We start from the raw sequence: 27,879 nt of genomic DNA on the forward strand, positions 1-27,879 counted from the left end.
CCTGTCAGATCTGGTGTTTGGGGAATGAGAGCAAATATCATATCAACCGTACGGTGGACGGCTCTACCTTCTCCTTGCTGATCTCCAGCCTGGCTCCAGGGATCCGTTACAGTGTGGAGGTCGCAGCCAGCACTGGGGCAGGCCAAGGGGTCAAGTCGGACGTCACCTTCTTCCAGATAGGTGAGTGGAGGAGAACTCTGTTCTGCAATTCGCTGCAGGAGTTCCAAGTAAGATTATTCTCCCTCAGGAGGAAGAGGAGGAAGAGGAGGGATATGTCCTTCTACTATGTGTTCTCACTTGTTAACTCCATACAGCGTGGATTCCAAGGCTTACTGCCTGATAACTTCCCCACCTTCTTTAACCGTAACGGCTGGAAAATAGTCAATGGACATTTTGTAGTATTGACTTCCCTTTAATCTCAGTCTGAAGAGCACACTAATCCACATTTTCGGTTGTCATATGAATATTAAAGGAGTATTATGACATCGTTCCATTCCTTCGTGCCCCTGCCTGCTCTCCTCTCTGTCTAGAACAGTGGTTAGATGTGTAATTGAAATGATTACCGTAACAATTATATCCACGTCAGCCCTCATACACAATCCTCGATGAGCATGACTGACAGTGACACTCATAATGTTAATCTATCTTAATCCCGTGTTTACCACTCTGTCAGTGTACAGCCTCAACGGTTTTCACCAGACTGACATTGTGATGAAACGTGACTTGAGATTCCTGCTTGGCAGCAGGGCAGTGCCTGTAGCTTGGCTGCCCCACCCTGCTGGGATCTGATCTGCTCTGCTCCGTTCCATTCTCCATTCAAGGAGGCAATGTTCTGGTGTTTAACAAGAGCAATAAACCAGGAACTCTGGCACAAGTGTGTGTTTTTAGATGGCATGTTTTTATTTAACCCTTTATTAACTTACCTGTCAAGATCACGATCCTGGAGGGTCTGGAAGATCCAATGTAGCATGTGTTTCTTCTTCTGACAGATCCCCTCTCTCTCCATATGTCATGTGGAGAGTCAAGACCAGATACAGTGCACGTGTAGTCTATGTATGTACAGTATAGTACTGTTGATACCTGGCACGTCAGTCATGCCTTTACATCCTCACCTAGGATGCATTATAGCTACATGGGATGAATGTAATTCAGTCTTTCCTCTTATAGCCCAGGCTATTCAAGATCCTACGTTTGAATCTGAGCTGCCACAAATCTTGCTCACGGTAAAGGAGGAATAAATGATAACAACATGAAACAGCGGGGCAGAGTGCTTGGTAGGAGGACAGCTGTGTGTCTGTGTGTGTTAAAGTGGGCTGGGATGGGCATGGAGAAGCAGGAAGCTGTGACTGATACAATTTCTTTCACTTGAGGACTTCCATTGGCGCCTGTTGCGTGTAAAAACGCGCCCGCGGGACTAGCGCTTCAACCTAATGCATTTGTCACACTTTGGGCTTGTTTGTGTCATGGCACAGCAGCCCAGGCACCTGTAAAGTCCCTGAGGACTGTTTAGTCACATTGGTACTCTGCTTCCCTCCTCAGAGAAACAGGCATGAAATCCACATAGTAGTGGGGGAGGAGAGAAGAGAGAGAGATGGGTAGCAACACTGGAACTTTGGGGGACCCGTTTGCCTCTGACAGAATGAGTCTGTAAAGAGAGAGAGAAGAGAGGGAGAGAGATGGGTAGCAACACTGGAACTTTGGGGGACCCGTTTGTCTCTGACAGAGTGAGTCTGTAAATATTAAAGTGGTTGCATCATGAAACAAGAGAGAGAGAAGAAAGTTAGAAACCAAGTTGAACATGAAGAAATTGCTTAGGGGAGACAAATGAGCAGTCTTTCATGTGAGGCATGGGAGAGAAACACAGAGAGACTATACAGACGATGTTGTGTGATCACTTGTTCTGACGGTTCATTTTGACTAGTAGACAAGTAGCAACAGCTAACAGAAAGACATACCCAAGTTACACATTCAAGTGCTATAGTGTGTTAATGACTAGTACTGTGTTTATAGTAGTACTACTGTGACCTCATTCGGTGTAATAATAACTAATAGAATGTTGCTAGGTTTGTGATCATACTTCTTTAAGTCTTCCTGGGTGTGTGGAACATTTCAGGTAGTGTGCTTCCTGGTTCAACTCTGATACGAATAGATTATGTTTAAATCTCCTGGGTTGAGACCTTTTGTCTATTCATCTGCCATTGTTGACTGGGCTCAGTTCTGGGATCAGTTCTGAACGCCTTTTATAATAGAGTGAGACCGCTCCATCTCTACTGCTCCACAGCCCAGGCCCAGCCTTACACTCATCTGCAGAGATGAAAGAAGTATTTTGTGTGTCCGAAGAAAAGAGAACGTTCATATTTATGCCCTTCGCTGACTTCATTTAGCTTTCTCTACCCCCTCCTTCATATCTTTCCCCGTTTCAGGCTTTTCCACTCATTTTGAAGTTTTGCAGCGGTCTAAGGCACTGCATCTCAGTGCTAGAGGTGTCACTACAGAACCTGGTTTGATCCCAGGGTGTATCACAACCGGCTGTGCCATAGGGCGGTGCACAATTGGCAACGTGTCGTGAGGGTTTGGCTGGGGTAGGCCGTCATTGTAAATAAGAATTTGCTCTTAACTGACTTGCCTAGTTAAATAAAGGTGCAATAAAACAAAAAAATGATTATGTTAAGAATAACATGCCCTTTCTTTACTACTTCCCATTTCCTCCCTTCCTTTATCCTCCCTTGTTCTTTTCTGTGCACTTTCCGCCTCTGACACTTGACCTGCTCTCGCCCTCTGTCATTCCTGACCGTCTCCCTTCATTCCTCTTAATCCATTCTTTGCATCTTCACCATCTCTTACGGTCCCCTCTCTGCCTTTTTATCCCCATTCCATCACTCTCTCTTTCCTCTTCCATCACTACCTCACCTTCTCACCCCTTTCCTCTCATCCCCTCACCCTGTACCCCTCTCCTCACCCTGTACCCCTCTCCTCACCCTTCTCGCCCCCTCTTTTTTCTCTTACCATTTCCTATTCCTGCCCTCTCTCCTCTCACCTCCTCACCCTCCACCCCTTTTTCACCCCATCCCATCCTCTCTACCCCTCTCCCCTCTCTCTCCTCTCCCCTCTCCTCCCCTTTCCTCTCTTCTCCACTCCTCTCTCCTCTCTCCTCTCACCTCTCACCTCTCACCTCTCTCCTCATCCTCCACCTCTATTTCACCCTTCTCAAATTCCATCCTCTCTCCCCCTCTCCTCTCTCCCCCGGTAGACTCATTGGGGCGTATGACAGAGGGTGTGTTGGAGCCAGAGAACACCCTGTCCCAGCAGATCAGTGAGGTGGTGAAGCAGCCGGCCTTCATAGCGGGGATAGGAGCGGCCTGTTGGATCATCCTCATGGTGTTCAGTATCTGGCTCTACCGACAGCGTAAGAAGAGGAGTGGCCTCAGCACGAACTACGCAGGCATCCGCAAGGGTCAGTACAACATGCCTCACCTAATGGCAGCACACGGGATTCACTTGCTCAAAGTGTCCTCAAGCACTGATCTAGGATCAGGTTAACAAACACCAAATTGAATAGTTAATAGGATGAAGAATAGAATAGCTGGTCTTGTATCAGTGATTAAGGGGCATTGTGTGACTCCTACTACTACTCCATCCATGTAGGGACTCTCATCTGAGCTCTCAATTGCAGCCCTCCATCCCCTCCATCTCCCCAGCAATCCCTCCATCCCGCCCAGCAAACCCTCCATCCCCTCCATCTCCCCAGCAATCCCTCCGTCTCCCCAGCAATCCCTCCGTCCCGCCCAGCAAACCCTCCGTCCCCTCCGTCTCCCCAGCAATCCATCCGTCCCGCCCAGCAATCCATCCATCCCCTCCGTCTACCCAGCAATCCCTCCATCCCCTCCGTCCCCTCCGTCTACCCAGCAATCCATCCATCACCTCCATCCCCTCCGTCAACCCAGCAATCCCTCCGTCCCACCCAGCAATCCATCCATCCCCTCCGTCCCCTCCGTCTCCCCAGCAATCCCTCCATCCCGCCCAGCAATCCATCCATCCCCTCCGTCTCCTCCGTCTCCCCAGCAATCGCTCCATCCCGCCCAGCAATCCATCCATCCCCTCCGTCCCCTCCGTCTCCCCAGCAATCCCTCCATCCCGCCCAGCAATCCATCCATCCCCTCCGTCCCCTCCGTCTCCCCAGCAATCCCTCCATCCCGCCCAGCAATCCATCCATCCCCTCCGTCTACCCAGCAGTCCCTCCATCCCCTCCGTCCCCTCCGTCTCCCCAGCAATCCCTCGATCCCCTTCGTCCCCTCCGTCTACCCAGCAATCCCTCCATCCCGCCCAGCAATCCATTCATCCTCTCCGTACCCACCATCCCCTCCTTCCCCTCTGTCCCGCCCAGCAATCCATCCATCCCCTCCGTCCCCTCCGTCTCCCCAGCAATCCCTCCATCCCGCACAGCAATCCATCCATCCCCTCCGTCCCCTCCGTCTCCCCAGCAATCCCTCCATCCCGCCCAGCAATCCATCGTCCCCTCCGTCCCCTCCATCCCCTCCGTCCCCTCCGTCTACCCAGCAATCCATCCATCCCCTCCGTCTACCCAGCAATCCATCCATCCCCTCCGTCTACCCAGCAATCCCTCCATCCCGCCCAGCAATCCATCCATCCCCTCCGTCCCCTCCGTCTCCCCAGCAATCCCTCCATCCCGCCCAGCAATCCATCGTCCCCTCCGTCCCCTCCATCCCCTCCGTCTACCCAGCAATCCCTCCATCCCCTCCGTCTACCCAGCAATCCCTCCATCCCGCCCAGCAATCCATTCATCCTCTCCGTACCCACCATCACCTCCGTCCCCCCAGCAATCCCTCTGTCCCCCCAGCAATCCCTCAGTCCCCTCCATCCCCTCCATCCTCCCAGAAATTCCCTCATCCCCTCCGTCCCCTCAGGAATCCCTCCTCTCATATGAAAGTCTTGCATCATACTGTGCCATTTGAGTTGAGGTGAGGTCTACCATCTGAAAATAGTCCCTAGTACTTTGAGAAAGTTAAAAGCCCTTGAACATCTGCAGCTGAAAAATGGACCTGTCTCCTGCATAATGTCTTTCTATTCTGTTTTATATTTCTCTCTCTCTGATCCTGCCAGGGTGTTTTTGTGTGTGTACTTCTTCTTTTGAAGTGCATCTTCCGGTCCCACCAGTTTCTGTTAGCAGTTCCCATCGGAATGTGTCTGAGAAATGAGAACAACTTGCTACGACGAGCATGAATCAAGGAGAAACTAAAACATGTTAAGCTTGAAGTATACTTTTATAATAGTTTTCAGTGAAAGCCTTTGATGCAAATGACTGTTAGAGTTTGAAACATTGTGTCATACTGTTGCAAGAGATTCTTTACCATACCACTGTGTTTTTCATTCTCTATCCACGGGTTTAGTACTCAGTATCAGATGCTCTGTGCTCTACAGGCGAGGACACTGCTTACCTCACCTGCAGTGGGTTTACCTGTTCCCATGTGACAGGGTTCAGTACATGCCAAACCTCTGCCCACAATAGTTTAAGGATATAAAGGAGTGTTGTCAGGCTCTCATTTCTCTGCTGCCTGGTTTAATATGTGGCTGGCTGCAGGCGATGCAGCTGCTGCCTGCCCGCCTTCCCCATACCCTCCCCAAACCGACCTCCTTCTGCTGGGCTCAGGTACACTGCTGCCTGCCAGGGTCAGTTGAGGTACACCATTCAACCTAGAGACACGGACAATATACTGGTTTAAGTCTGAATCGACCTCTGTCATACTGATACTCTGCCTATTGAGAGTCATGGAAACCTGGATTAATCTAGAAACCCTGTCCTTGCTTTGGAAAACCTTTGTTTCTGGCCTTGGTGGTTTATACCTCGGAGCTCTATCATGGTTGAACATTAATATGGGTTTATAGTGAACATACTGGAGTTTGGTATCTCTACAGACTTACATAACTTACAGCAGAGGCCTTGATTTGCATAAGGAATAAGGTCTCTGTGTATATGTTGGATGCTGACTGCATTGTGTGCTACAGTAGTGTGATTAAGTTCTGCTCTGTGTTGCTATGGTGAGACAGATGACGAGGTCCCAGAGTTGGTCATCTTCATGGGAAAGGATTGTGTGGTATGTTAAAAATAAATCAGTGCCCACATGTTATGCCCACATACAAGGCTTTTAATACTAGAACAGCCTGGCCTCATGGGACCTCAGTTTGAGCCAATGAGCAGTCATTTTGACTGCAACGTTCTAACAGTGTAATATATATATTCAATATATGCTTTCGCAAAAATAATATTTTGGTGGTTAGAATTAGAATATAATTAAAACAATAGCATTTTCATTAGTTTATGTTACTGTAGACTATCTGCTGCCGGGTACTCAGGTGTAAAGTCACCGAAATAAAAGGGCAGTCAGAGCAGAACTTGTAGCCACACAGTAGGACCTCTGAAGACTTTGTGAGTACAGTATACTGCTGTGCCTGGAGAGAGAGAGAGGGCTACTGTAGAGGCTGAGATTGGGAGAGAGAGAGAGGGGCTACTGTAGAGGCTGAGTTTGGAGAGAGAGAGGGGCTACTGTAGAGGCTGAGGTTGGGAGAGAGAGAGAGAGGGGCTACTGTAGAGGCTGAGGTTGGGAGAGAGAGAGGGGCTACTGTAGAGGCTGAGGTTGGGAGAGAGAGAGGGGCTACTGTAGAGGCTGAGGTTGGAGAGAGATAGGGGCTACTGTAGAGGCTGAGGTTGGTAGAGTGAGAGACTACTGTAGAGGCTGAGGTTGGTAGAGAGAGAGGCTACTGTAGAGGCTGAGGTTGGTAGAGAAAGAGAGAGGCTGCTGTAGAGGCTGAGGTTGGTAGAGAGAGAGGCTGCTGTAGAGGCTGAGGTTGGTCAAGAGAGAGAGTCTGCTATAGAGGCTGAGGTTGGTAGAGAAAGAGAGAGGCTGCTGTAGAGGCTGAGGTTGGTAGAGAAAGAGAGAGGCTGCTGTAGAGGCTGAGGTTGGTAGAGAGAGAGGCTACTGTAGAGACTGAGGTTGGTAGAGAAAGAGAGAGGCTGCTGTAGAGGCTGAGGTTGGTAGAGAGAGAGGCTGCTGTAGAGGCTGAGGTTGGTCAAGAGAGAGAGTCTGCTATAGAGGCTGAGGTTGGCTCCACACACCTTTAAGGAGCCCTTCCTTTTCTTCCAGAAGCGCCAAGCAGTGCATCAGTGTTTCCTCACATTAACTCTGTAACTCTCTGAGCTCATGTGGGCACAGCAGGCAAATATGTCTTTCTCTCTCTCTCTCAACCCCCTCTTTTTGCTCTTTAAAACCACAAGAGTCTTTGTTGGAACTGGTAACCAAGAATGTTTTGAGAAGAGAAGAAGAGTATAATTGCAACCACATGAAGTGCGTGTGTGTACGTGCGCGAGCGCATGCGCCTGTTCTTGGGTGTGTGCGTGGGTCTGTGTGACATTAGTACCACCGCCAAGATGTCTCATCCAGCCAGTGAATAAGCTGTCTGTGACGGTCTCTTGTCACTGTGGTTATTTGATTGATCTCAATCATGTTAATACGAGCACCTCGCATGCCAAGTGTCAATCTCTCTCCTCTTCAAAGCCGAAACGCAAACAGATAAAACATTCCAAATGGACCAATCTATTTGGCTACTCTGAGCTTCAAGGGGAAAAGAGCAGGAATCCAAACAAGAGGAAATAATTGTGGCATTAAAGGGACCTTTGAAAGGTTGTGTTAACATAAATAAACGGAGATGAAGAGGTGAGGACAGCTGTACATCAGTGATAGCTACTGTGCCTTCAGAAAGTAGTCATGCCCCTTCATACATATTCCACATCTTGTTATGTTACAGCCTGAATTCAAAATTGATAAAAACATTTCTCACCCATCTACACACAAAACCCCATAATGACAAAGTGAAAAAATGTTTTTTGACATTTTAGCAAATTCGTTGAAAATAAAATGCAGAAATATCTAATTACAAAAGTAAGTATTCACACCCCTGACTCAATACTTTGTAGAGGCACCTTTGGCAGTGATTACAGCTGTGAGTCTTTCTGGGTAAGTTTCTAAGAGCCTTCCACACAAGGATTGTGCAATATTTGCCCATTATTCTTTTAACAATTATTCAAGCTCTGTCAAATTGATTGTTGATAATTGCTTGACAACCAGTAGATTTAAGGCAAAACGCTAACTCGGTCACTCAGGAACATTCACTGTCTTCTTGGTAAGAAACTCCAGTGTAGATTTGGCCTTATGTTTTAGGTTTGTAACGTTCTTCGTCGGGCGAAAGAGAGGAGGACCAAAATGCAGCGTGATGATTATCCATTTTAATAGAATACTTAACAACGAACAAAAACAATAAACCGACAAAATGAACGAAGACGAAACAGTCCCGTAACGTGAACACACACACACAGGAACAGGAACAATCACCCACAACCCACAAAGACAAAACAGGCTACCTAAATATGGCTCCCAATCAGAGACAACGACTAACACCTGCCTCTGATTGAGAACCATATCAGGCCAAACATATAGAAACAGACAAACTAGACATACAACATAGAATGCCCACTCATATCACACCCTGACCAAACAAAACATAGAAACATACAACTCAAACTATGGTCAGGGCGTGACAAGGTTTTTGTCCACTGAAAGGTGAATTCACCTCACAGTGTCTGGTGGAAAGCAGATTGAACCAGAATTTCCTCTAGGATTTTGCCTGTGCTTATCTCCAATTCATTTATTTTTATCCTGAACAACTCCCCAGTCCTCCACAATTACAAGCATACCCATAACATGATGCAGCGACCACTATGCTTAAACATATGTGGAGAGTGGTACTCAGTAATGTGTTGTGTTGGATTTGCCCCAAATGTAACACTTTGTATTCAGGACAAAAAAGTGAATTGTTTTTTCATTTTTTTTGTTGCAGTATTACTATAGTGCCTTGTTGCTAACAAGATGCCAGTTTTGGAATATTTTTCTATAGAGGCTTCCTTCTTTTCACTCTGTCAATCAGGTTAGTATTGTGGAAAGGGAAAGGGAAAAAAGGATACCTAGTCAGTTGTACAACTGAATGCACTCAACTGAAATGTGTCTTCCACATTTAACCCAAGGTTGGGAACAGTGAGTTAACTGCCTTGCGCAGGGTGGTAACTAAAATGTTGTTGATCCATCCTCAGTTTTCTCCTATCACAGCCATTCAACTCTGTAATTGTTTTAAATTCACCATTGGCCTCGTGGTGTAATCCCTGAGCGGTTACCTTCCTCTCAGGCAACTGAGTTAGGAAGGATGCCTTTAACTTTGTAGTGACTGGTGTGTTGATACACCATCAAAAGTATAATTAATAACTTCACCATGCTCAAAGCGATATTCAATTATTCTGGGGGGAATTGAAATTGACAACAACAAAAACAACAACTAACACGTATTTAATAAAAATGAATGAAATGTTTAAAATATATAAATAATAATAATTATCCAACCTAATACATTTTATTAGAGGATAAACAAAGATAGAGAAAATTGAGTGATTGAACTAATTTGAAGTCGGGTTTTAATCTCCTTGCAATCTCCTCCTTTCTTGTTTGAAGAAAGAAAGGTACACTTCTATATGAGTATTAAGCAGCTTGTTGTGATATGAGGTGTAATGGATCATGATGAACGGATATGAAAACCGTTGGGCAAAATTACGTTCAATGATGAGACAACCCATTCCCACAAATGTTTCATGTTTAATATGTGCTGCCAGTTACTGCTGATGGATGGAGCACCGTGCTCAACGATGCCTGCTGCCAGTTACTGCTGATGGATGGAGCACCGTGCTCAACGATGCCTGCTGCCAGTTACTGCTGATGGATGGAGCACCGTGCTCAACGATGCCTGCTGCCAGTTACTGCTGATGGATGGAGCACCGTGCTCAACGATGCCTGCTGCCAGTTACTGCTGATGGATGGAGCACCGTGCTCAACGATGCCTGCTGCCAGTTACTGCTGATGGATGGAGCACCGTGCTCAACGATGCCTGCTGCCAGTTACTGCTGATGGATGGAGCACCGTGCTCAACGATGCCTGCTGCCAGTTACTGCTGATGGATGGAGCACCGTGCTCAACGATGCCTGCTGCCAGTTACTGCTGATGGATGGAGCACCGTGCTCAACGATGCCTGCTGCCAGTTACTGCTGATGGATGGAGCACCGTGCTCAACGATGCCTGCCAAAATGGGTTAAACTGGCCAATACTCAAATATTCAGATCTAATTCTGTACTAGTCAGGATTTGAAACATCGTAGTGGTGTTAGAAGCTTTAGAGAGGGGAAATAAACACCAAAAGAGAAGGTAACTAATTCTGCACTAAACAGGACTTGAATCACCAAAATAGTGTTTTCAACCTTTTCCGGTAGTGCTCTCAGTCCCTGGCAAGGTGTTGCACAACACGTGTTATAACCAGGTGGTGATAACCAGGTGGTGAATCGCATCTCTGCATGTCTGGCAGACATATCAGTGTGGATGACGGATCACCACCTCAAGCTGAACCTCGGCAAGACGGAGCTGCTCTTCCTCCCGGGGAAGGACTGCCCGTTCCATGATCTCGCCATCACGGTTGACAACTCCATTGTGTCCTCCTCCCAGAGTGCTAAGAACCTTGGCGTGATCCTGGACAACACCCTGTCGTTCTCAACTAACATCAAGGCGGTGACCCGTTCCTGTAGGTTCATGCTCTACAACATTCGCAGAGTACGACCCTGCCTCACGCAGGAAGCGGCGCAGGTCCTAATCCAGGCACTTGTCATCTCCCGTCTGGATTACTGCAACTCGCTGTTGGCTGGGCTCCCTGCCTGTGCCATTAAACCCCTACAACTCATCCAGAACGCCGCAGCCCGTCTGGTGTTCAACTTTCCCAAGTTCTCTCACGTCATCCCGCTCCTCCGCTCTCTCCACTGGCTTCCAGTTGAAGCTCGCATCCGCTACAAGACCATGGTGCTTGCCTACGGAGCTGTGAGGGGAACGGCACCTCCGTACCTTCAGGCTCTGATCAGGCCCTACACCCAAACAAGGGCACTGCGTTCATCCACCTCTGGCCTGCTCGCCTCCCTACCTCTGAGGAAGTACAGTTCCCGCTCAGCCCAGTCAAAACTGTTCGCTGCTCTGGCACCCCAATGGTGGAACAAACTCCCTCACGACGCCAGGTCAGCGGAGTCAATCACCACCTTCCGGAGACACCTGAAACCCCACCTCTTTAAGGAATACCTAGGATAGGATAAAGTAATCCTTCTAACCCCCCCCCCCCCCCTTAAAAGAGTTAGATGCACTATTGTAAAGTGGTTGTTCCACTGGATATCATAAGGTGAATGCACCAATTTGTAAGTCGCTCTGGATAAGAGCGTCTGCTAAATGACTTAAATGTAATGTAAATGTGTTACAACACACCATGTAATGTTTCAAAACATCTCAGGATGATGTGTTTCAATACTCCAGCAAAGTTAAGGTTTGTTTCCTTTGCGTTAGTTTTGATGTTACAAACACAATGAAGAGAACCCTGTTGTGTGTATCTCATTGGATTCAAGAGGAATATACATGTTGCTATTTTATGTTATATTAATTGGGTTTTTCTCTCTCTTTCCTCTTTCTTGGGCCTCTGCTTCAACCTACAGTGCCATCCTTTACCTTCACTCCTACAGGTAAGCACTCCTGATAACTCTTGGCTTCATTTCATAGCACCTTCTCTATGAAATCTCATAACAGTCCGCCTTTCAATGCAAGACTGCACTCACTGAGTCACACAGGGATGGCCTGAACAGCTCTAGCAGTCATTCTGCTCAGTCAGTCGGAAGACACACTCTTTAGTTAAAAATACTAAGCCACAAGAAAGGGAGCAGTGTGGTGTGAGGTTTAAAGAACTATAACAGAGATGTTTTACCAACTGGTGAAGGCAGTGCGTTCAGAGGTAAGCACTTAAAGAGGAGCGAGCCGTGCCATCCATGCTACTAAGACACTGTTAAAACTGGCGGGGACTTGATCAAAGGGCTGCTGCTGCCCGCCTCTCTGCCTCTGATGACATTTAGGATGATGACACATCTCCAGTCACATGGACCGATTAGACAGAGCTGTGGACAGGGAGAAAGGAGCGACTGAGGGTAGATGTGAACTGGACTGACACGGACATAACAGAGCACTCTCTCACTCTTTCTGTGTGTTTCTCTCTCTCTTTCTGTCTCTCTCTCTCTCTCTCTCTCTCTCTCTCTCTTTCTGTCTCTCTCACACTCTCTCTCTCTCTCTCTCTTTCTGTGTGTTTCTCTCTCTCTTTCTGTCTCTCTCACACACTCTCTCTCTCTCTCTCTCTATGTGTGTTTATCTCTCTCTCTTTCTCTAGTCTCTCTCGCTCTCTCTCTATATCTCTCTTCTCTCTCTATCTGTCTATCTGTCTCTTCTCTCTCTCTCACTCTCTCTCTCTCTCTCTCTTTCTGTGTGTTTATCTCTCTCTTTCTCTAGTCTCTCTCTCTCGCTATCTCTTTCTATCTCTCTCTCTCTCTCTCATTCCCTCTCTCTCTCTCTGTCTATCTCTCCCTCTCTCCCCCCTCTCTCCTCCCGAGATGTGTGTGTAGTTGGCTCTTGTGTCACAACAGCTGTGCTCATCCTTGTAAATCAGAGAGAGAGCAAAAGAGAGTGAGAGAGAGAAGAATAGAGAAAAGAAGAGAGAGAAGAAGAGTGAGAGGGGAGTTATGTGAGGCTTGTGGTTATGGTGACTAATCCCATCTGTGCAGAGCAGAGGCTGTATCTAAACTGTGCGAGTTGTTTTTCTCCTCCTCGTCAGCTTTGGGCCCTAGGATCACGTCTAATAGTTTGAGTGTTTCATTCCTCTGTTCTGAACTGCTGGAACTCTTTCAGGTGAAACCTATTCAGTCAGCTGGTTAGTTTTGGGCCAGTTCCTTAATGCTTGAGGTTAGAGTTTCTGCTTGTTGAGGTTGACAATCCTAGAAGCTGCCATGACGCTGAAGGTAAAGGCAGGATGTTGTCAGTGCTAATCTTCCACTAGATGCTGATTTGAGAGGCACTACATGGTTTTCGTTGTGGAATTCCTGAATGCTCTGAATGCCCTATATACAGATGCCAAATGTAGACTTTCTCTCTCTCAACAGGAGAGGGGGAGAGCGAGAGAGAGAGTGAGAGACTTTTGACTTTTTGTCTTTCTTTAATGAAACATTCTAATTTCATTAAAACCTCACCTCCCCCTTAAAAGAAAACACCGAAATATATCCTGTACTGCATACATGTACCATACTCACCTTTCCCTGTACCACACGATACAAAAACACACCACACATCACAATAACCAAAAAACCTCACCACTTCTACAAACGTATTTCCAAAACATCTTCCCCAGCTGTACAGACAGCCCCCCAACACACTATATAGTGGGGCAAAAAAGTATTTAGTCAGCCACCAATTGTGCAAGTTCTCCCACTTAAAAAGATGAGAGAGGCCTGCAATTTTCATCATAGGTACACTTCAACTATGACAGACAAAATGAGAGAAAGAATTCCAGAAAATCACATTGTAGTATTTTTTATGAATTTATTTGCAAATTATGGTGGAAAATAAGTATTTGGTCAATAACAAAAGTTTATCTCAATACTTTGTTATATACCCTTTGTTGGCAATGACAGAGGTCAAACATTTTCTGTAAGTCTTCACAAGGTTTTCACACACTGTTGCTGGTATTTTGGCCCATTCCTCCATGCAGATCTCTTCTAGAGCAGTGATGTTTTGGGGCTGTTGCTGGGCAACACAGACTTTCAACTCCCTCCAAAGATTTTCTATGGGGTTGAGATCTGGAGACTGGCTAGGCCTCCAGGACCTTGAAATGCTTCTTACGAAGCCACTCCTTCGTTGCCCGGGCGGTGTGTTTGGGATCATTGTTATGCTGAAAGACCCAGCCACGTTTCATCTTCAATGCCCTTGCTGATGGAAGGAGGTATATAACTGCCCCGATAGAGGGCATCCTTGTCTAATGCACCGCCTCACCGAGACTGGACTACTGAGCCCCCCTCCCAACTTGACCATACATGACGCCCCAGCATACAACATCTTCACAAAATCAAAAGCCTTTCCCAAAACCCAAAACCAGACATCACATTAAACAGATACGCATGGTCCACTCTAATAAAAGCCTTCTCTTGATCTAAAGAGACCAGTCCAAAGTTCACATTAGAACCTCTCGACAAGTTCAACATGTTCCTGATTGAGAACAAGTTGGCTTCACCGCTCTGTCTTTCCAAACCAAAGAAGAAGGACCTGGGAGCTTCCATCTCCTTAAGTATGGAGAACCTAGCTCTTACAAGTGCTCCCTTTGCTTTAACCTGTCTAGGATCAGCGTGGCGCTAGCGGCACACCCCCCCCCCCCCCACACTGAAAAACCAGTGCCGCGAAATTCAAAAAAAATATTTTTTTTAAATATTTAACTTTCACACATTAAAGTCCAATACAGCTAATGAAAGACACAGATCTTGTGAATCCAGTCAACATTTCCGATTTTTAAAATGTTTTACAGGGAAGACACAATATGTAAAGATGTACATCTATTACCTAAAAACACATTAGCATAATCCACCATCTTTTATTTGTCCACCAACACCAGTAGCCATCACCAATTCGGCTAAACTAAGATATTTATAGCCCCTAACCAACAAAAAAACTCATTAGATGACAGTCTGATAACATATTTATGGTATGGGATAGGTTTTGTTAGAAAAAAGTGCATATTTCAGGTAGATGGCATAGGTTACAATTGCACCCACCGTCACAAATGGAATAGAAAAACTACTTAGAGCAACGTGTTTACCTACTTACTAATCATCAAACATTTCGTAAAAATACACAGCATACACGAATCGAAAGACACAGATCCTGTGAATACAGACAATATTTCAGATTTTCTAAGTGTCTTACAGCGAAAACACAATAAATCGTTATATTAGCTTAGCACATAGCAATTAGCAGCCCAGCATTGATTCTAGCCAAAGTGAGCGATAAAAGTCAACATCGCCAAAAGATATTAATTTTTTCACTAACCTTCTCAGAATTCTTCCGATGACACTCCTGTAACATCACATTACAACATGCATATACAGTTTGATCGAAAATGTTTATATTTAGCCACCAAAATCATGGTTAGACAATGTGAAATGTAGCTCAGTTGGTCAGAAAATTTCCTTGCGCCACTTAGACAGTGATCTACTCTTATACATAAATACTCATAAACGTGACTAAAAAATATAGGGTGGACAGGGATTGATAGACAATTTAATTCTTAATACAATTGCGTTATTACATTTTTTAATTTATCCTTACTTTTCAATACAGTTTGCGCCAAGCGAAGCTACGTCAAAAATGTTTCGACAGAAACACGATTTATCATAATAAAAATGTCCTACCTTGAGCTGTTCTTCCATCAGTATCTTGGGCAAAGGATCCTTTCTTGGGAGGAATCGTCTTTTGGTGGAAAGCTGTCCTCTTGCCATGTGAAAATGCCAACTGCGTTCGGGATGAACTGAAAGCGTGCCCACCTATTCACAGCGTTAAAGAAATAAATGTCCCAAAATCGCACTAAACGGATATAAATTGCTATAAAACGCTTTAAATTAACTACCTTATGATGTTTTTAACTCCTATAACGAGTGAAAAGATGACCGGAGAAATATAACAGGCTAAACTAACGCTTGGAACAGGAGAGGGTCGGTGTCCTCCACACGCGTTACGCAGCAAGAAAAGACTTGCTAGCTACAGGGTTTTTTCATTTGTAGTGCCTGTGAACGCGCAATCGACCCCATTGGAATCGTCATCACGTAAAGGCATCCAGGGGAAGACGTAAGAAGTGTCCGTACAGTCATAGCAATATCAGTGCCTTTTTAACTGACTTCAGAACAGTGGCCAACATTTCTGAAATCTGAATCCATGTCAGGGAAATTGCTGTAGAATGGGCTCTGTTCCACTTAGAGACAAAATTTCAACTCCTATAGAAACTATAGACTGTTTTCTATCCAATAATAATAATAATATGCATATTGTACGATCAAGGATTTTGTGGGAAGCCGTTTCAAAAATTAGCCAAATTAGCATAAATAGTCTAAACAGCGCCCCGATCCCCAACAGGTTTTAACCTGGAAAAAGCTGCCCAGGTCCCTACGTAATTCAGCTAAATTAGCCTGGAGGCCTACATTGCCTTGCCCCACCATCTCTACCTTCACCTCACTGATACTACGCTCGAGTTCCCCCAATACTCTCCTAGCCTCTGAGGATGAGAGAGCTGTATACTGTTGACAGAAATGCCGAATTTGGACTTTCCCCACATCCCACCATTGACTCAGAGACTCATACTCCTCTCTTCACCTCCCCCACCATTCCCAAAATGTCTGGAAACCTGAGCACAAAGTGTTATCTTGTAAGAGCTTTACATTAAACTTCCAATAGGATGCCTGCCGAGGCCCTGGTGAAATTGACAGCCGAGCCATGGTTATCTTTTTATATATATTTTTTTCTTCTTAAAAACTCAACTTCAAAACACTCTCCTGCAACCCACCTCACCAAATGTGGTGCGGATCTGTTTTTTTTTCCTCAAAGGTATTATTCACCTCGTATCCGAAATCTACAACAGAAGCTAGCCGAAGTTAGCCAGCTCACAAGCTAACGTTAGTAGTTCAGTTAACCACAGCTAGCGCTCATCAGCTATCCTTTAGCTCGGAAAACTATTGCCAGTTTTGTACAACGCGACTCAGACCAGAGCATACCAGACCTTTTTTCTCTCCATATCCCCGGATTTTTACCGCAAGCTCTGGACATTTACACCTGGATCTTGCAGCTAACCAGCTGCTATCCGAGTGACTATTGGCTAACATCAATTCCGGAGCAAACACCAATTATCCCGGAGCTAGCCAGCTGAAGAGTTCCATCAGCCACTCCTGGGCTACAATCACCTATCCGGACCCGTTTACTGCCGATGCGGAGCCCCACCGGGCCTTCACGACTGGGATACCGACGTTATCTGCCCGAGGGAGTTATTCAACTGGCCCCTCCATCGCGACGTAACCTGAACGCCCATATGCTAACTGCGGCCCGCTAATCGTTAGCTGTCTTGAGCATATCGGCTGCTATCTGAACAGACAACCTCTCTTTCGCCATCGCCATCCGGCTTGGATTCTCTGTCGACACGACCACGTCTGGTCTGCAGACGAACAGCCCATCCGCTGTGCCCTCAACCGGCCTCCGTCTGAGCAGACCCCCTCCGTCTGAGCAGACCTCCCCCCGGGCTACTAACTTTAAACGCCGCGGGCTAGCTTAGTGGAGGCCTCACTGCTCCATCTACGGCTGCCCCCTGGACACTATGATCACTTGGCTACATAGCTGATGCCTGCTTGACTGTCCATTAATTCACGGTACTCCATTCCGTTTATTTGTGTTTTATCTGTCGGCTCTGTGCTTTAACTCAGGATCTGTGTGTAGTTAATCCGACCCTCTCTGCCTAGCCGTCGCCATTTTTACCTGCTGTTGCTGTGTTAGCTGACTAGCTGCTGTTATATCACCTGTTGTTTTAGCTAGCTCTCCCAATCAAGACCTGCAATCACTTTACGCCTTATTGTATGTCTCCCTCAAATATCAATATGCCTTGCATACTGTTGTTCAGGCTAGTTATCATTGTTTTGGTTTGCAATGGACCCCGTAGTTCCACTCTCCGTACCTCTGATACCTCCTTTGTCCCACCCCCCACACATGCGGTGACCTCACCCATTGAGACCAGCATGTCCAGAGATACAACCTCTCTTATCATCACCCAGTGCCTGGGCTTGCCTCCGCTGTACCCGTGCCCCACCATACCCTGGTCTGCACAATATGCCCAGAATCTATTCTACCACGCCCATAAATCTGCTCCTTTTATTCCTTGTCCCCAACGCTCTAGGCGACCAGTTTTGATAGCCTTTAGCCGCACCCTCATCCTACTACTCCTCTGTTCCTCGGGTGATGTGGAGGTAAACCCAGGCCCTGCATGTCCCCAGTCACCCTCATTTGTTGACTTCTGTGATCGAAAAAGCCTTGGCCTCATGCATGTCAACATCAGAAGCCTCCTCCCTAAGTTTGCCTTACTCACCGCTTTAGCACACTCTGCCAACCCTGATGTCCTCGCCGTGTCCGAATCCTGGCTTAGGAAGGCCACCAAAAATTCTGAGATTTCCATACCCAACTATAACACTTTCCGTCAAGATAGAACTGCCAAAGGGGGAGGAGTTGCAATCTACTGCAGAGATAGCCTGCAAAGTTCTGTCATACTTTCCAGGTCTATGCCCAAACAGTTCAAACTTCTAATTTTTAAAATTAATCTCTCCAGAAATAAGTCTCTCACTGTTGCCGCCTGCTACCGACCCCCCTCAGCTCCCAGCTGTGCCCTGGACACCATCTGTGAATTGATCGCTCCCCATCTAGCTTCAGAGTTTGTTCTGTTAGGTGACCTAAACTGGGATATGCTTAACACCCCGGCAGTCCTACAATCTAAGCTTGATGCCCTCAATCTCACACAAATCATCAAGGAACCCACCAGGTACAACCCTAAATCTGTAAACATGGGCACCCTAATAGACATTATCCTGACCAACTTGCCCTCCAAATACACCTCTGCTGTCTTCAATCAAGATCTCAGCAATCACTGCCTCATTGCCTGTATCCGCCACGGGTCCGCGGCCAAACGACCACCCCTCATCACTGTCAAACGCTCCCTAAAACACTTCTGCGAGCAGGCCTTTCTAATCGACCTGGCCCGGGTACCCTGGAAGGATATTGACCTCATCCCTTCAGTTGAGGATGCCTGGTCATTCTTTAAAAGTTACTTCCTCACCATATTAAACAAGCATGCTCCGTTCAAAAAATGCAGAACCAAGAACAGATATAGCCCTTGGTTCACTCCAGACCTGACTGCCCTCGACCAGCACAAAAACATCCTGTGGCGAACTGCAATAGCATTGAAGAGCCCCCGCGATATGCAACTGTTCAGGGAAGTCAGGAACCAATACACGCAGTCAGTCAGGAAAGCAAAGGCCAGCTTTTTCAAGCAGAAATTTGCATCCTGTAGCTCTAACTCCAAAAAGTTCTGGGATACTGTAAAGTCCATGGAAAACAAGAGCACCTCCTCCCAGCTGCCCACTTCACTGAGGCTAGGTAACACGGTCACCACTGATAAGTCCATGATAATCGAAAACTTCAACAAACATTTCTCAATGGCTGGCCATGCCTTCCTCCTGGCGACTCCAACCTTGGCCAACAGCCCCTCCCCCCCCGCTGCTACTCGCCCAAGCCTCCCCAGCTTCTCCTTTACCCATATCCAGATAGCAGATGTTCTGAAAGAGCTGGAAAACCTGGACCCATACAAATCAGCTGGGCTTGACAATCTGGACCCCCTATTTCTGAAACTGTCCGCCGCCATTGTCGCACCCCCTATTACCAGCCTGTTCAACCTCTCCTTCGTATCATCTGAGATCCCCAAGGATTGGAAAGCTGCCGCTGTCATCCCCCTCTTCAAAGGGGGAGACACCCTGGACCCAAACTGTTACAGACCTATATCCATCCTGCCCTGCCTATCTAAGGTCTTCGAAAGCCAAGTCAACAAACAGATCACTGACCATCTCGAATCCCACCGTACCTTCTCCGCTCTGCAATCCGGTTTCCGAGCCGGTCACGGGTGCACCTCAGCCACGCTCAAGGTACTAAACGATGTCATAACCGCCATCGATAAAAGACATTACTGTGCAGCCGTCTTCATCGACCTGGCCAAGGCTTTCGACTCTGTCAATCACCATATTCTTATCGGCAGACTCAGTAGCCTCGGTTTTTCTAATGACTGCCTTGCCTGGTTCACCAACTACTTTGCAGACAGAGTTCAGTGTGTCAAATCGGAGGGCATGTTGTCCGGTCCTCTGGCAGTCTCTATGGGGGTACCACAGGGTTCAATTCTCGGGCCGACTCTTTTCTCTGTATACATCAATGATGTTTCTCTTGCTGCGGGCGATTCCCTGATCCACCTCTATGCAGACGACACCATTCTGTACACCTCCGGCCCTTCCTTGGACACTGTGCTATCCAACCTCCAAACGAGCTTCAATGCCATACAACACTCCTTCCGTGGCCTCCAACTGCTCTTAAACGCTAGTAAAACCAAATGCATGCTTTTCAACCGTTCGCTGCCTGCACCCGCACGCCCGACTAGCATCACCACCCTGGACGGTTCCGACCTAGAATATGTGGACATCTATAAGTACCTAGGTGTCTGGCTAGACTGCAAACTCTCCTTCCAGACTCATATCAAACATCTCCAATCCAAAATCAAATCTAGAGTCGGCTTTCTATTCCGCAACAAAGCCTCCTTCACTCACGCCGCCAAACTTACCCTAGTAAAACTGACTATCCTACCGATCCTCGACTTCGGCGATGTCATCTACAAAATAGCTTCCAATACTCTACTCAGCAAACTGGATGCAGTTTATCACAGTGCCATCCGTTTTGTTACTAAAGCACCTTATACGACCCACCACTGCGACCTGTATGCCCTAGTCGGCTGGCCCTCGCTACATGTTCGTCGTCAGACCCACTGGCTCCAGGTCATCTACAAGGCTATGCTAGGTAAAGTGCCGCCTTATCTCAGTTCACTGGTCACGATGGCTACACCCACCCGTAGCACGCGCTCCAGCAGGTGTATCTCACTGATCATCCCTAAAGCCAAAACCTCATTTGGACGCCTTTCCTTCCAGTTCTCTGCTGCCTGTGAATGGAACGAATTGCAAAAATCTCTGAAGTTGGAGACTTTTATCTCCCTCAACAACTTTAAAAAATCTGCTATCCGAGCAGCTAACCGATCGCTGCAGCTGTACATAGTCCATCTGTAAACTACCCACCCAATTTACCTACCTCACCCCCCATACTGCTTTTATTTATTTACTTTTCTGCTCTTTTGCACACCAGTATCTCTTCTTGCACATGATCATCTGATGATTTATCACTCCAGTGTTAATCTGCTAAATTGTAATTACTCGATTTATTGCCTACCTCATGCCTTTTGCACACATTGTATATAGATTCTCTTTTTTCTACCATGTTATTGACTTGTTTATTGTTTACTCCATGTGTAACTCTGTGTTGTTGTCTGTTCACACTGCTATGCTTTATCTTGGCCAGGTCGCAGTTGCAAATGAGAACTTGTTCTCAACTAGCCTACCTGGTTAAATAAAGGTGAAATAAAAAATAAAAATGTGATGATCTGAAAACCCCACAGAGAGAATGGCACCAACCAACAGCCTATTGTTCTGATTCCTGGACACGTAAAAATGTATACTGTCTTGTGTTGGGATGTTTAGTTCTCCAAACATCCACCAGGCTGAACTGATTAATGATGTCCCTTAACACTCCCACTGACACTGAATGAGGCTCTTCCCCATTTCTGTCTTTCGTAAAATCCATTGTACAGTTCCAGTCCTCGCCGACCACCAGCGTCTCATCAGGCGCTACCTGTGAGAGTTCCTGTCTAAGATAGATAGAACCCCTCTCTCTACCTGTGTTAGGTGCATACACATTTATAAAGACAAAACCCATGTTGTTAACCTCTCTGGTACAAGTGGGACGCTAGCGTCCCAGCTCGACAACAGCCAGTGGAATTGCAGGGCGCCAAATTCAAAACAGAAATCCAATAATTAAAATTCCTCAAACATACAAGTATTATCCACAATTTTAAAGATAAACGTCTTGTAAATCCAACCACAGTGTCTGATTTCAAAAAGGCTTTACTGCGAAAGCACACCATGCAATTATGTTAGGTCAGCACCTTGTCACAGAAAACCATACAGATATTTTTTCAACCAAAGAGAGGAGTCACAAAAAGAAGAAATAGAGATAAAATTAATCACTAACCTTTGATGATCTTCATCAGATGGCACTCATAGGACTTTATGTTACACAATACATGTATGTTTTGTTCTATAAAGTTCATATTTATATCCAAAAATCTCAGTTTACATTGGCGCCTTATGGTCAGAAATGCATTGTCTCAAACAAACATCCGACGAAAGTGCAGAGAGACACATCAAATTACAGAAATACTCATCATAAACAAAAAGATAAAGTTAAAAGATAAACTTCTCCTTAACCTTTCACGAGTATCTACCCCGGGTCCGGGAGCACCCCCCACCCCCCCCCACACTGAGTAGCATAGCCTAGCATAGCGTCACAATTAAATAGTAGCATCTAAATATCATTAAATCACAAGTCCAAGACACCTAATGAAAGATACAGATCTTGTGAATAAAGCCACCATTTCAGATTTTTAAAATGTTTTACAGGGAAGACAAAATATGTAAATCTATTAGCTAACCACGTTAGCAAAAGACACCACTTTTCTAACTCCATCAGTTTCTTACTCCATCAGGTGCTATCACCAATTCGGCTAAACTAAGATATTGATAGCCACTAACCAAGAAAAAACCTCATCAGATGACAGTCTGATAACATATTTATGGTATAGGATAGGTTTTGTTAGAAAAATGTGCATATTTCAGGTAGATATCATAGTTTACAATTGCACCCACCGTCACAAATGGACTAGAATAAATACATAGAGCAACGTGTTTACCTAATTACTAATCATCAAACATTTCGTAAAAATACACAGCATACACTAATCGAAAGACACAGATCCTGTGAATACAGACAATATTTCAGATTTTCTAAGTGTCTTACAGCGAAAACACAATAAATCGTTATATTAGCATACCACATATGCAAACGTTACCAGAGCATTGATTCTAGCCAAAGAGAGCGATAACGTAAACATCGCCAAGATATATTAATTTTTTCACTAACCTTCTCAGAATTCTTCAGATGACACTCCTGTAACATCACATTACAACATACATATACAGTTTGTTCGAAAATGTGCATATTTAGCCACCAAAATCATGGCTAGACAATGACAAAAGTTAGACAGTGATCTAGTCGTATACATAAATACTCATAAACGTGACTAAAAAATATAGGGTGGACAGGGATTGATAGACAATTTAATTCTTAATACAGTCGCTGATTTACATTTTTTTAATTATCCTTACTTTTCAATACAGTTTGCGCCAAGCGAAGCTACGTCTAACAAGATGGCGTCATAAGCGATTAACATTTTTCGACAGAAACACGATTTATCATAATAAATTGTTCCTACTTTGAGCTGTTCTTCCATCAGAATCTTGGGCAAAGAATCCTTTCTTGGGTCTAATCGTCTTTTGGTCGAAAGCTGTCCTCTTGCCATGTGGAAATGCCAACTGGGTTCGCCATGAACTGGAAACCTGCCCGGCGCTTCAAAGTGTCTCAGAAATAAATGTCCCAAAATGCGCACTAAACGGATATAAATTGCTATAAAACGGTTTAAATTAACTACCTTATGATGTTTTTAACTCCTATAACGAGTAAAAACATGACCTGAGAAATATTACTGGCTACACTAATGCTTGGAAAAAGAGCAGGTCGGTGTCCACCGCGAGCCCGACGCAGCTGGAAAAGAGTTCCTACCTACAGGTTTTTTTCATTTATAGTGGCTGTGATTGCGCAATCGATACCATTCAAATCGTCATCACGTAAAGGCATCCAGGGGAAGACGTAAGCAGTGTCCGTATCCTGATAGCGTTCACAGTGGCCTTTAAACTGACTCCAGATCAGGGGCCAAAATGTGTGAAATCTGACTCCATGTCAGGGAAATTGCTGTAGAATGAGTTCTGTTCCACTCAGAGACAAAATTCCAACGCCTATAGAAACTAGAGAGTGTTTTCTATCCAATAATAGTAATAATATGCATATTGTACGAGCAAGAATTTAGTAGGAAGCCGTTTAATCTGTAATGCAATTATGCTAATGAGAAAACAGCACCCCCTGTAGTCGCAAGAAGTTAATGCAACCGCTGTGTCAGATTTCAAAAAGGCTTTATGGAGAAAGCACACTTTGCGATTATGTTAGGTCAGCACCTAGCCACAGAAACCCATACAGCCATTTTCCAGCCAAGTTGAGTGTCACAAAAATCCGAAATAGCATGAAAATTAATCACTTACCTTTGTTGATATTCATCTGGTGGCACTCCCAGGTCTCCATGTTAGACAATAAATGTTTGTTTTGTTCGATAATGTCCCTCTTTATGACCAAATACCTCCTTTTTGTTTGCACGTTTTTTGACTAAAAGTTTTAAAGTACAATAAAAGTTAGTAGAAACATGCCAAACGATGTTTAAAATCAATCCTCTGTTTTTTTTTGTCATAAATAATCAATATTATTTAAACCGGACAAAAGCTTCGTCAAAAGGAAAGGAGAAACAAGAAAGGCGCGTTCCCGATCAGGCGCATGGCTGATGAATGGAAATTTCCACTGGCCACTGATTGAAAGTGCTGTATCTCCCTCATTTTTCAGAGTAAACGCTTGAAACAATGCCTAAAGACTGGCCACATGTAGAGGAAGCCACAGAGCACATGCACTGGGTCTTAAGTCTTTGTATGGTGGATAGGCTTTCAATGGAAAAACAGCCTTTCAAAATAAGAGTACTTCCTGGTTAGATTTTCCTCGGGTTTTTGCCTGCCATATCAGTTCTGTTGTACTCACATACATTATTTTAACAGTTTAGGAAACTTTAGAGTGTTTTCTATCCAAATCTACTAATTATATGCAAATCCTATATTCTGGGCCTGAGTAGCAGGCAGTTTAATTTGGGCACGCTTTTCATCCAAAATTCCAATTGCTGCCCCCTACCCTAGTGAAGTTAATTTCTGCTTTTACAACAAGCAGCCTACACACCTCCTTCGAGGAGCAAATTTTTACAGACAGACCCGGTACAAAAAGGGTCTGTCTGTAATGCCACCCCAGCACTAGAATTTGTCCCATGGCTCAACACACTTGCCCCTTTCCACCAGAGCCCCCAATCGACTTCATTCACCACATCACTATGTGTCTCCTACAGAAACAAAACCTGTACTTTTTTTTTGTTTTACATATTCACACAACACAGTTCTCTTTCCCGTATCTCTGGCGACATTTTATATTGAGCGAGCCTACCCGAAGAGTCCATAAGCCAGCAAAGAAAAAGACTAATAGCGAAGCTCAAAATGCCACAGTGCCAGAAAGAAACTATTAATCTAAACAGCGTCTGAAGGTCGACCCTTACTCACTGTTGTGACCCACTTCTTCAACCTAAAATGTTCCCTGGGTGAGAGGACACCATGCCTCACTTTAAAATGCACATTTAGTTGTTGCTCATTGTTATTCACTAACATCAACACTTGCCTCCGGAATGAAACAACGTGCTTAACGTCATCTGCCTGAAAACCTGCTGACAGAACACAGAAACAGCTAGCAAACTTACCAAAACCACTCAGCTCTTTCCTGATTTGATCACCCGTAAGAAACGGAGGCAAATTTGCAACTACCACCCTTGTCAAAGAGGGAGATTGAGGCGAAATTGGCACCAACACAACCCTTACAAATATTCCACTAGCAATTAGCCTTACCAACCCAATGTCTTTTCAAGAACACAATGACAGCTTTGTTCATTCTAGAAGCAGAATGTATAAATTCAGCTCCAACCTGTTCACCGACCGCGAGCAGAACCTCCTCCACTTTAACTCTGTTCTCAGGAACATACCTGAATCCATGCCGTATCGACAGCGTCTCCTCCGCGCTAGGCTGAGAAGCCATCGCGCACACCACACCTTCCAAACTCCAGGCAACTAACTCTGTCCTCTTACACCCTAATTTTGAAAAAATCTGTGGATACCGCTTAAACAAATAGTGCATTAACCCTCCACCATAGATTATATATATTTTTTTTAAAGACCAAGACAGAATCCAGAAAAAAGTTAGGACAGAGCTCTCCACGCCAAACACTCAAACTCCAAAAAACTCCCAGCATGCACTGCGAGAGAGAGAGAGAGAGAGAGAGAGAGAGAGAGAGAGAGAGAGAGAGAGAGAGAGAGAGAGAGAGAGAGAGAGAGAGAGAGAGAGAGAGAGAGAGAGAGAGAGAGAGAGAGAGAGAGAGAGAGAGAGAGAGAGAGAGAGAGAGAGAGAGAGAGAGAGAGAGAGAGAGAGAGAGAGAGAGACTGTGAGGAAGGTTACTTACCGAGCACAGTGAGCTCAGCGATCTCACTCTCCCTCTCTCCCACCATATTGGTCCCGACACACACATACTTCCCAGCGTCGCTTTTTCTGGCATTGGTTATCTTTCCTCCCCGGATCTGAGGAACGAGAGAAAGGTTCGACCAGAACTACACGCTTAACATTGCAAAGCATCTCTCAGTATAAAAGCGTTGTATTTCCTCACCATTGAAGTTATGAATCTTTGCAAAACCATGACCAAAGATATTCAGAGTTTAAAAAAACTCCATCTGTCATGTTTTGATGGGAGTATAAATTCACAAATTAATCTTAGTGAGCCATGTACTGTATGTCCTGAGGTCCCAGAGATAGAAAGCCAAAGTGCTGTACTACTGTACTCAGCCAGCCAGCCCAAAACCCTCCCACCCCTTCCTCAGAGAAGAGATTGTAATTAAAGTTGGAGTTTATCTCTCCTTCACACCGGCAGCTTAAAGCTCCTTGAAAGAGTCCAACTTCCAGGGTTCTGCGCTTCAAACACACGCCAGCCATGGCAGGAGACCAAAGCACTGTGCAGCCCCCTAAGCCTCTCTCACACACACATGCACGCGCACACACACACACACACACACACACACACACAGTGACTCAGTCTCCACCGATCTACACACAGGGTGTAGTACACACACACATACATGTGTAAACATACACGCACACTATCAAAAATGCCACACACTGCACACATACAAACACAGGCTTACAGGAGAGCCAAACACACTCCACAGTCCATGTTATTGTGTTTTGATAAGCCTGTTACTCTGATGACGATTGTGATTATGGTGTTCATGTCTGTACCTTTTCTCTGTCTCTCTGTTCTCAGTGGCGTACCAGAGAGGGGGAGAGGCTATCAGCAGTGCTGGAAGGTAAGAATACATGTCTACTATGAGAGGGGGTGTTGTCTACATGTATATTCGTCTCTTCTGTACGAATATGAAACATCAAATAAAATAACATAATATATGGATCACAGTATCATATTCCAAGAGACAGATGGACATTTGGTGAGGAGTGGGTACCGTACATGGTAGAATGTGAGGGAAGGTGTACCTTCCTCTGAAGGACACTAGGGGGAGGGCTTTTACTTCATAAAGCTTACAGCACAGGCAGAGGTGGAGAGGGGAAATGAGGGGAGTAGAGGAGAGGGGAGGGAGAGGAAGAAGGAAATAGGAAGGAGAGGAAAAGAGAGGAGAGGAGAGGAGAGAGAGAGAGAGAGAGAGAGAGAGAGAGAGAGAGAGAGAGAGAGAGAGGAGAGGGAGGGGGAAGAAAAGAAGGGAGGAGAGCAGAGCGGAGAAGAGGGGAGGGAGAGGAGAAGATGGGATGGGAGCGGAGGAGACGGGAAGGAGGTGCAGAAAGTACTTTGATACCAGCAGGAACAAATGATTATCTCATCTGCTCAAACCCCTATCCTCCTCATCCCACAGAGAAGAGCACCATGTCTGGCCACAAGGCTGTGCCATAGCATCATCTCTAACATACACAGAGATGGCGATAGTTGAGTTTGCACACACCCTACTCTTTAGAATGGAGGGCCCTATGTAAATAGATGGGAGGAATGATACAGGAGAGGGTGTGACAGTGACCAGTAGCCTATGTGTTGTTTTCCAGACTACCTACTAGTCACGCGTACCGAGACACTCATACATTCACTGATGTTATAGTCTCCTCAATCATCTAGAACCCACGTTGATGGCAGTGTA

At 45.5% G+C, this 27,879-nt stretch overlaps 1 protein-coding gene across 6 annotated transcripts in view; it reads left to right on the plus strand.

The window, feature by feature from the left end:
- The window catches only part of LOC129832536 (roundabout homolog 1-like), a 448,098-nt gene that overhangs the window by 383,450 nt on the left and 36,769 nt on the right, over positions 1 to 27,879 (plus strand). For all 6 annotated transcript variants that reach the window (XM_055896657.1, XM_055896660.1, XM_055896656.1 and 3 more), the window contains 4 exons: positions 9 to 180; positions 3,251 to 3,454; positions 11,632 to 11,658; positions 27,003 to 27,045. In XM_055896657.1, coding sequence (XP_055752632.1) covers positions 9 to 180; positions 3,251 to 3,454; positions 11,632 to 11,658; positions 27,003 to 27,045 — 446 coding nt within the window. The remainder of the gene's footprint in view (positions 1 to 8; positions 181 to 3,250; positions 3,455 to 11,631; positions 11,659 to 27,002; positions 27,046 to 27,879) is intronic.

The sequence above is a fragment of the Salvelinus fontinalis genome, chromosome 33, assembly GCF_029448725.1.
Source record: "Salvelinus fontinalis isolate EN_2023a chromosome 33, ASM2944872v1, whole genome shotgun sequence".
Classification (NCBI taxonomy): domain Eukaryota; kingdom Metazoa; phylum Chordata; class Actinopteri; order Salmoniformes; family Salmonidae; genus Salvelinus; species Salvelinus fontinalis.